Here is a 10,978-nt window from a genome sequence, read left to right on the forward strand (position 1 = left end):
ATCTTAATTTTGACATATTAGGCCTTTTGAGGAACCAGGGTCTAAATTTTGTTCTCAGGCCACAGTTCTTCATACCACCCAAAAGTCCCTGCTAAGGGGGGGGGGGATAAGTAGTATTTTCTCATTGTCAGGAACTTTTAGGGAAGGACTTGCACTGCTGAACAACTTTGATTTAAAAAAAACAAAAACAGAACATGCTGATTAGCTTTGTAGCTTGTGTTGTGATCAAGAACAGATTGTAAGTGATAGCTTCAAACCCCTAACACTCGCCTTTCTACTTTGGATAATGGAAGCAGAGGAGCCCCCTTCATTTGTTGCTCCATGGCACATGAAGCCAAATAAGTTCAACTTCTGCGTACTCTACACTATGGGGCCTATAGAGCTGGCTGCTTCCGATTAAGCCCTTTGCTAACTTGAATTGGGATAATAGGATTTAATTGTGCGATGAAAGTGGAGTCATTTTGCGGAGGTTGTGACGCTCAAAAAATGTACTGATTTAAAAACTGATTTACAGACATCTCTGTCCCATGCAAGTCTATGGGAAAAAGATCTTTTTGGGCCCCATGGCATCATGTGAAGGACATGAAGGGTGTAATTCCATTCCATTCCGTTTTTCTGCTAAGTCAGTTTGTTCGCTGCACTTCCTGGGGGCCTTCTTTGGATTAGGGCAAATCTAGCCCTTCTCTGTATCAATGTCCTGTATTTTCAGTTATTCTGCATTGATTTTAGTGCTGTGGTGAAGCCAAAGACAGTAAAGTTTCCTACTAACTTACAAAATCAGTGCTAAAGTAACCTATAAATACCTGGAAATAAAAGTTCTTGGGACTTTTGGTTAAAAACAAGACCTATTTTCAAGTCAAAGATACAGTATAAGGAAATTTCTCCTAACTTAACTGTTTTGAAGATTCTTTCCAGAATCTTCTCTCCTGCCAGGAACATAAATATTCAATCCAGTGCATTTTTGTTTCTTCAAACAAAGATGGCAACCATAGGTTTTATTGTTGTCGTTACAAGAGTTTTCATTTACATTTATCTTATATTCAATGTTGTGTTTGTGAATAATACAGTTTTCATATTAAGGGTAGCAAAAACAAGTGACAAGTGGATGAAGTAGGGCACAAACGGTCAAGGAAAACCTTATGTTGAAATATTAAGCGGCCATCTTAAACTACTCCTGTTTTGCGTCATTATTAAATATTCACATTCTACCGTGCCTCTCCTTCTACTTAAATGCAGTTAAGTTCGCTAAAAGTCATTAAAATATTCAAAACAAGAAACGAAAGGCAAGAAAAGAACGTTCCCACCTCCTGCCGCGGTGAAATGGTAGACAAGGGATCCAAGCTAATAGGCTAATTATGACTAAGACACGAATCGGGTGTGAGACAAATGACAGTCTTTTACCAGCTTTGACTGTTTGAGCAAAACAGTAAGTAGTAGCCTATAATGAGACAAGGTAGGTGTAGCAGAGGTGTGTCTGTGTGCGTATCATCGCGTGTGTCACTTGGGGTTGCAAGCAAACCACAGCGAGCGGAGCGGAGCAGCACACAATTAACAGAAACAGAAATATCTCGCCGTGCATAAGCAAACCATGAATCAGGTATAAATAGAGAGAAGGAGCCCTTTGTGATTAACGAGGTGAGACTCGCTACTAATTACTGTTTCCCTCTCCTCTGGTAATTAGGATGGCATGTTGAATAGGGATGAACAGGACTGCCCTGACCCCACCCCTATAACCACACACACACACACACACACACACACACACACACACACACACACACACACACACACACACACACACACACACACACTCTCTCTCTCTCTGCTCCTCTGCTTGATTGTAGTGGGATGTTCCTGTCTCTTTCCCTTGCCTGTGTTATGGGCATTTGTATTAGGAAGTCCAAGGTGAGACACAGTTTTGATATAAAATTGTCACAGGGCACCCTCAGCCACCCCATAGACACAGCCATGCTTAGACAATGTGCCCTTTTTATAGTTGCAGTAAAATATAGCTTTTTTATTATTATTAGTATTCTTAATATTATTAAAGAGTGTCTTGAGGTGACACAAACAAAACATTTCCAATAAGAAGCACCACAACCTTGCTGCCCCTGAGTACATCTTTGCAGGTTTGGTTGTTCATGTATAACTTTTTAGCTCAACTTATAAGTTAAGTGTCAACCAGAGAAACTCAAATTAATCAAATACTATGCCCCGATTCTGCAAATGGAAAACAAATTGAGTTTTTGTAATATTTAAGAAGTTATTGGAAGCTGATGACATTTCATTATCAGTTGATGTTTTTGACCAGTAGAATAATGGACTGTTTAACTGCAGTCTATTCAATGAAGCACAACTGATCAACAAATTAGTATTTATTTAAGTAAAGCTACTATAACATGAATACCTTGGTGGCAGGTGAGACTATGTAAGCAATTTTAAGTCATCTTAAGCCAATTTATCTAAAACATTTGGATGTATGAATCTGCATTATAGCCTGAGTGATTTTTTTTGGCCAATACCATATTTGATATTTGAAATTCTATAATGATATATTGGCAGAGGTTCTTTACACAATCTCAGCATGTTTTGGTTTGTTGTACAATTGCTACTAAAGACTCTTTAATAGCTTTACTGTAAGGTTTCTGAATGCAAAGAAAAATTTGGAAAATCTGACTCTCTTCATAGAGAGATGGAGATTGAGATAGTTCTGCCTGGAAAGAAATGAGACCAATAAGATTTTTTCCGCCTGCCTGCATCGTTTGTTTTCCAACTCCACTGAGACTTTGCCTTATGAGTTTGGTGGAATGACAACTGCGATGGATGTGCATCACAGCTGTGTCAGCATTTCTCCCAGCCGTCAGCCTCTGACTACCAACACTGCTCCCTGTCACACACACACACACTCTGAGCTTTGGTGATATAGAAGTGTAATCCATTACTACACACTTACACCAATTGTCTTTCAGTTTGGAGTGGCTGCTTTGACCTTTTTATGGGAAATGAAAATAAGTGGAGGCACAGAACAGCCAATATTGGATTCTGTTGTTAATTAATGTGTGTATTATCCGGGTGGATAAAGCCGGGGGGAGGAAGTTAATTGAATTACAGTCAGCGAGTTGGATAATGCACTGTTGTAATTGTTGGACTGTATAAGACAGTGCTCACATTAGGGAGACGAAAGGCAGGCCTGATTTGCTTCCAGAGAATGGTAAGAAATTACTTGTTTGGTTTAGGGGGGGTGAGGCATGAATGAGTTTCTAATTTAACCCTTGGGATGACAAACTGTAAACATGTGCACTACTAAAGCCTGTGTATGCATTACTTATTTACTTACAGCACTTTTGCAGCACATAGACAAACAAACACATTACACTATCGCATTTGGTAGCAGATTTCACTGACTAATAAGCCTAACAACTAATGTTTTATCTGACATCAGGCTTGAGCCCCCCAGACCTCACCCAGTCATTTCTATATTGCCTTTATTTAGACATATTTCTTACATCCAGACTGTAAAACCAAATGTTGTCCTGCACAATGGAACACTGGGCCAGGGCGCAATGTCACATAGCAATCTAGTCCTATTTCAGAGGGATTGTTTTCTTCAGTAAATTCAGTATTTTCCTATGTGCTTTAAATGGAGAGGTTTAATACAATGCACATTAATGAGCTGCCTTCATTTTAAATATTGAAAACTGTTAATAAGCATTGATATTTCAAACAAGATCTGCCAGTTTTGGGGACCTGCACGCATGGTAATTTCTTTTTAGGGGATGTACTGCCATCTTGTGATCATCTTTGATACTAACTCAAATAATACATGTATCTTCCTGGATGTGCTTGGCATACCCAATACAGTTTTAAAAAGCCTAAATTATTCAAATTATTTATCAAATTCCAAATTTAATTTATTAATAATAAATTTAAAAATTTAAAAACAAAAGAAGAATCTTTTAAATCACTTTTTTCAACATGCTATACTAATGCTTCTTCATTACTTTATTCAACATACTATACTATGGCTTTTGTCCACGTGTTATACAATAGCTTTTTTATCACTTTTTTTTTTCAACATACTATACCATGGCACTTATATCACTTTTTTGACATACTATACTATGGCTATTTTATTGGGTTTTTTTTTCAAAATACTATACAATGGATATTGTATTTTATCTTTTTTTTTTACATACTGTACTATGGCTTTTATCATCACATTTTTCACACACTATTGACATACTACACTATGGCCTTTCATCACTTTTTTCAACATGCTCTACTATGGCTTTATCTTTTTTTTGACATAGTATACTGTCTTTTTTCCACATTATAATGTAACTTTTTAAAATCATTTTTGTCTGCATATTGTACTATGGCTTTTTTGTCAACATACAATACTATGGCTGTTTATCATTTCTTTCCCCAACTAACTATACTATGGCCTTTCATCAACATACTATGTTGTGGCTTTTTCATCACTTTTTTCGACATACTATACTAAGGCTTTTTTTTAAAACTTTTTTTCCCGACGTACTGTACTATGGCTTTTTTCCCACATGTTATAATATGGCTTTTTATCTTTTTTATTTTTTTTACATACTATACTATGGCTTTTATCGACATACTATACCATGGCTTTTTTATCACTTTTGTTGACATACTATACTTTGGCTTTTTTTATCAATTTCTTTCGACATACAATACTATGGCTATTTTATCTTTTTTTGACATACTATACTATGTCCTTTTTATCATTATCTTTGACATTTTTCAACAGGGTGGTGATGGTGCAGTGGTTATGACACATGATTTACCATTGCTTTTTTATCCCTTTTTCAACATACTATATTATGGCTTTTTTAATCACTTTTTTCAGCATACTATTCTGTGGCTTTTTTAGTCCTTTTTTTGACATCCTATACTTTGGCTTTTTTATTCCTTTTTTCAACATACTATACTATGACTTTTAGCGACATTCTATACTATGGCTTTTTTATTCTTTTTTCAACATACTTTAATGTATATGTATAACTTTTTATCACTTTTTTTCGACATACTATACTATGGCCATTTAAAAAAAAAAATTCAAACTACTATACTGTGGCTTTTTTATGACTTTTTTGGCATACTATACTATGACTTTTAGCAGCATACTATACTATGGCTTTTTTATTCTTTTTTTTCAACAAACTATAATATGACTTTTTATCACTTTTTTTCCGACATACTATACTGTGGCTTTTTATGTTTTTTCAACAAACTATAATACGACTTTTAATCACTTTTTTGTCATACTATACTATGACTTTTAAAAAAAACAAGACATTTTATTTATTTAACATTTATTTAACCAGAAAGTCCCTTGAGATTGAAATCTCTTTTCCGAGGGAGACCTGGCCAAGACGGCACACCAGTTACAATTTAAACAGAAATACAGCATAGTCAAAACAAACAAACATCATCACACACAGAGGAAAGGAACAGGTCACGTGTGGACTTTTAGCGGCATACTATACTGTGGCTTTTTTATTCCTTTTTTCAACATACTATAATATTACTTTTTATCACTTTTTTTCAACATACTATACAATGGCTTTTTTACAACAAACTCTACTATGGCCATTTTATCATTTTTTTCAAACTACTATACTAGGGCTTTTTTTAATCATTTTTTCGACATCCTATACTGTGGCTATTTTTTTTTTAAATTTTACGTACTATACTATGGCTTTTTTCAATCATACTGTACTTCGGCTTTTTCATCATTTTTTTCAGCATACAATACTATGGCTTTTTTATGACATGCTATACTGTGGCTATTTTATCTTTTTTGACATACTACACTATGTTGTTTTTTTTCCAACATACTATACTATGTCCTTTTTATCATTATTTCAGACATTTTTCAACAGGGTGGTGATGGTGCAGTGGTTATGACACGTGCTATACTATTGCTTTTTTATCTTTTTATCAACATACTATAGTCTGGCTTTTTTGCACATATTATACTGTGGCTTTTTTTAATCACTTTTTTTGGCATTTTGTACAATGTTTTTTTATTATTTTTTTTGACATACTATGCTATGGCTTTTTAATTCCTTTTTTGACATACTACACTATAGCTTTTTTACAACATGCTATATTATGGCCATTTTATCATTTTTAGGAGAGAAATACACTATGGCTTTTTCACCTTTTTTTCAACACACTATACCATGTCCTTTTATTATTTTTTTCAGCATGCTATACTTTGGCTTTTTTATCACTTTTATTGACATACTATCCTATGGCTTTTTTATCTTTTTTTCAACATGCTATACTATGGCTTTTTTAATCATTTTTTGACATACTATAATGTCTTTTTTCCACATATCATAATATGTCTTTTTTTAATCACTTTTGTCGGCACACTATACTATGTCTTTTTATCATTTTTTTTTCGACATACTATACTACGGCCTTTCGTCAACATACTACGTAATGGCTTTTTTATCACTTTTTTTGATATACTATACTATGGCTATTTTATCTTTTTTTGACATACTATTCTATGGTTTTATTTCAACATACTATACTATGTCCTTTTTATCATTAGTTTAGACATTTTTCAACAGGGTGGTGATGGTGCAGTGGTTATGACGCATGCTATACTGTGGCTTTTTATAATTTTGTCGACATACTATACCATGGCTTTTTTTATTGCTTTTTTTGACACACTATACTATGGCTATTTTATTATTTTTTCCCAAAACTTTCTATGGCTTTTTAATCTTTTGACATTCTATACTATGGCTATTATATTATTTTTTTACAAACTATACTATGGCTTTTTTTCAACGTACTATACAATGCTCTTTTTTTTCGACATACTAACTATGGCTTTTTTATTGTTTTTTTCAACATGGTATACTATGGTTTGTTTTTCCCTTTTTTTGATTTACTATATAATGGCTTTTTTAAAATCTTTTTATACTGTATCATTTTTTTTAACATTGTGGCTATTGTAAAAATATACTATGCTATTGCTTTCGTATCACTTATATTGACATACTATGGCTTTTTTTAATCACTTTTTTTGACATACTACACTAAGGGTATTTTATCAACATACTACACTATGGCTTTTTCATTTTACAAAATTCAACATACTATATCATGGCTATTTTAATAATATTTTTCAATCTTCTATACTTCAATCTTTTTTTTTTCCATGCTGACACCTCTCCCACTTCAAAAGCGGTCAGCTCCAGCGTCCCATGGCAGACACTTTTTCAGTTTAGCGCTAGGAGTTTTTTTGCATCAAATTTAATATGGGACCATTTCTTTCAATTTCAGACTTCCTGTCCGTCAGGAAGCAGTGTGTGAAGCTGGGGAAAGACGTCGCTGACTCTCAGCAAAGATGCATCCATTCTCCTCTGCTCCTCTCACCACACACCAGCGGCTGCAACTTCAGTAACCGGTCTGTCATGCTCTTAAAGTTGGCGGACGACTCATTGGACTCATCTCTGGTGGAAATTAATCTGCCTACAGGTGGAAGATTAACCATGTGGTGACCTGGGACCTCATGTAGAAACACTTTCATAGGCCTATGCTTGGTTTTCCCGCGCACGGTGTAATTTAGAAATTATGTGAGAAAAGGTTTCTAGCTGCAATCTCCCTTCTCCCCCTAACTATAAACCAGCAACAGACAGAGCACCCAGTTTAACACCCCCCCCCAAAAAAAAAAAAAACAGATAAGGGTAAATAGACTTTATTTCTCATGTTTACAGTATTGAAAATGTCATTTGTTTATTTCAACTCTTACCCTAGGCAATTATTCACCTTTAGAAAAAGAAAGGAACTCCTTATATATACACACATTCATTCACATTTGAGAACAAGCAAGGATTCTATTAAATGTGATTACTGTACATATAAACATATTCTAAAGTGGCCAGAGAAATTTTAAGACAGACTTTTGTACAATGTTAAACAGTAGTGGAGGTTCATATTGTTAGCAGTACTACGGTGATCCATGTATAATATACAGTGAAAATGTATTCATTTCAGATGGATGGGGAAATTAAGCATATAGGAACTATTTCAGCAGTTATCATTCATACAATTTTAACCATTCGGATTACGTGGCAGTCAAATTAAACAAGTGCATTCAATTTTGCGGATTGTATAAATTCTGTCTGATAGTTACTACTAACCCAACAGAAAACATTCTCTCGTTCCTCCAACTCAAGTCAAAACAGTAATGTATCAAAATCCTTTACCACCAAATATAAACATACATTTTAAATTCATATTAGGCCTGACATAAACCATTTCTTAAATTCTTCCATCTTAATTTAACAACATGAAAAACACAACACTATAATAAAGAAAATAATAGGCCCAACGTTAAAACTTCAAAACAAGAGCTTACACAGGCACCCCGGCAGGAGTGTTAACATGGACCAGTCTTGTCAGTAATGGCTCTTCAAGGAGCTTTGCACACGTGGTGCAACTGAGAACAGCTGGCTCAACATGCGATTTGCAAACGGTTTTGGAGTAAACAAGAAAATGCGTTTCACCATATTTTACACGTGACGCTCATGCTCATTTTTTTTCCGAGCAACTTAAAGTTGCTCGGAAAAAAAAATCACTTGCTTTTCTGGCACTTTTAATTTTTTTTTTATTCTTCTTTAAAAAATATGCTATATTTGCCCCAAGAGTCATCTGCTACTGCGTTAGCAAACATCTACACACTCTCAAAGACCTCAGCCTCAGCAACAAGTATAAAAAGTCTATAATATTTATACCAATTCTCTTTTCTTGCTACATGGAACATGATACAGTGTGCATTATGGAAATAAGCAAGAAAACAGATGTCAGCACTTGGGGGTAGGCTTGTTAAAGTAACCAAGAGATTAATCTGTTCTAGTTTTTAAAAAGGGCCTCCTAAAGCTCCTTTAAAAACCATGAACATTTTAACATGGAGGTCAAAGGTGAATAACAAGAACAGTCACTGACAGCAACCATTATTTTTTTTTTTTCCCCAACAGACCATCTAAGAAAAAAAATAATGGTTGCTCTTGCTCCTCAGGTCCCACTTACGGCTGACTTTTACTACAATGTTTTAACAAAACTGTTTGTATGTATGTATGTATGTATGTATGTATGTTCTGTATGTACTGTATGTATGTATGCAACCAAGTCCACTTTCTTTTCCCCAAATATTTTTCAACATTGGGCGCTTAAAAATGTGCATACCAATAATGGCTAAGCAATCCGACAGTCAGCAAGGCCGTATCACACTTGTCCTAATACACAACTGGTCAAAAACTGGTCTAAAGTCTAAAAAAACTTCATCAGGACTGAAGAGCAGCGTTCTTTAATATTAGAGATGATTCCCAACCTTCCCTGACACGGAGCCGACAATATAATGGTTTGGTCTCGTTTAGTACAGTCAATGTCACAGTGAATAACGTCCCCAGCACTGCTAACTTACCATGTGAACTACAACCAAATTTCCTATCCAGCATTATGAACATGGAATGTTCAAATTACAGTGAGACGCAAGCTCGTCCCCAGTCAAGACCTTCGACAAAAGCCATGTGTCAAAACAAACATGAAACGCACATTACAGTGAAAATCTCCCTCAAGTCAAAAGACTGCTCACAGTGCAACTATTGATGCTCTCCTCCAACTCAAGGTTTCTACCTTCAGTCCAGAAAGCCGCAACACACATGTTCTTACCAAACTACACAGCCCAATGGCTACACAGCTATTCTGGTGCACCACCCATGCGCAGTATGCTGATGGAAATGCAGGTGAAAACAAGAAAGTCACAAGGCAGGCCACAAGTTTGTTTTCAATTTTTGTTTTGTTTTGTTTTTGAGTGATTTGGCTCATCTCACATGGGATTTAGGAACAGCACTGGTCTTTCCATGTTGGAATTTTTTTTTTTTTAATTCTTTCATCTTGGTTCTTTAGCAAACAAAGAATGCTTTGTATAGCTTTCATGCAAATATAAATTTGGTCATTAGCTTGGCTGGCTAGAATGCACACATGAGGAAGCGGTCTCCAGGTGATCAGATTAGTGTTGGGGCCACCGGTCGTTCATGTAGGCAATTACTATAGGTTGGTGGTGAATAAGGTGACATTCCACTACCAACTAAGTAATTTGAGCTACAAGAAAAGCTGCTTATATAAATACAATACGCTGATATCATGTTTATATCCTAATTGATATTAGAATAATTAATGACCAGAATAAATTCAGCCATGTGGGCTTCACATTATAGCAGGTCTTAAAAGTCTCTACTTCACATATGCCCACATTACAAATGAGTTGGGCTACCAGTTAACAAAAGGTGTGACAGCAGAGGATGGAGAAGCTTGTGGTCCATTCAGTCTATAGAGATACAGACATGTAGAGGGAACCTGTAGGCACTGAACAGGACAGACTCTCAGTCTGGCTCTTCCCTACTAACAAACCCTACAGGGCGCTCTGCAGTCGTCATGCGAGTCTCAGAGCAGATTGGAAGGGAGGAAGAGCAGGAGGAAGAGAACACGAGGGGGCGGGGGCTTTTACTCGGGTAAGTTCAGCTCAGCCACATCCAGTTTCATCTTGAAGTACTGGTTAAAGCGCAGGACTGCATATCTGAGAGACAGAGAGAAGAGCAGAGTCAACGCTAAGATAAGATAAAAATGTAGGTGACATGTTAGCTACATTGATACCAGTGCAAACATATCAGACTGTTTAAATACACTGTGCACTGAGATGACAAATTATATCAATCTGGATGTTTCAAATGTTCTTGAAAAAGCTGCTGATAAAGTATGAATGACAGTTTGTTTCAAGATGGCAGCATACCCCAAGAAGTCAAAGTCAATGGTGGAGACCTTGGCCTGAATCAGAGCCCAGAGACCCCAGAAGAAATGAGATGCCTAGACACAGAGGAGAAGGAGAACACAGAGACACAAAGGATTAGTGTGTATTCAC

The 10,978-nt window shown here is 35.7% G+C and overlaps 1 protein-coding gene and 1 long non-coding RNA gene across 2 annotated transcripts in view; one reads left to right on the forward strand and one right to left on the reverse strand.

Annotated features, from left to right (window-relative positions):
• The first annotated feature begins 1,918 nt into the window (after positions 1 to 1,918).
• Positions 1,919 to 10,978, forward strand: part of LOC116672927 (uncharacterized) — a 12,097-nt gene continuing 3,037 nt past the window's right edge. Inside the window, exons 1-2 of the long non-coding RNA XR_004327690.1 lie at positions 1,919 to 1,931; positions 4,781 to 4,790. This is a non-coding gene — a long non-coding RNA (uncharacterized LOC116672927). The remainder of the gene's footprint in view (positions 1,932 to 4,780; positions 4,791 to 10,978) is intronic.
• etnk1 (ethanolamine kinase 1) overlaps positions 7,738 to 10,978 on the reverse strand; it is a 14,139-nt gene continuing 10,898 nt past the window's right edge. The window contains exons 7-8 of the mRNA XM_032504899.1: positions 10,850 to 10,923; positions 7,738 to 10,636 (exon numbers count right to left, since the gene is read on the reverse strand). Coding sequence (XP_032360790.1) covers positions 10,564 to 10,636; positions 10,850 to 10,923 — 147 coding nt within the window. The 3' untranslated portion in view covers positions 7,738 to 10,563. The remainder of the gene's footprint in view (positions 10,637 to 10,849; positions 10,924 to 10,978) is intronic.

The sequence above is a fragment of the Etheostoma spectabile genome, chromosome 23 (assembly GCF_008692095.1).
Source record: "Etheostoma spectabile isolate EspeVRDwgs_2016 chromosome 23, UIUC_Espe_1.0, whole genome shotgun sequence".
NCBI lineage: Eukaryota > Metazoa > Chordata > Actinopteri > Perciformes > Percidae > Etheostoma > Etheostoma spectabile.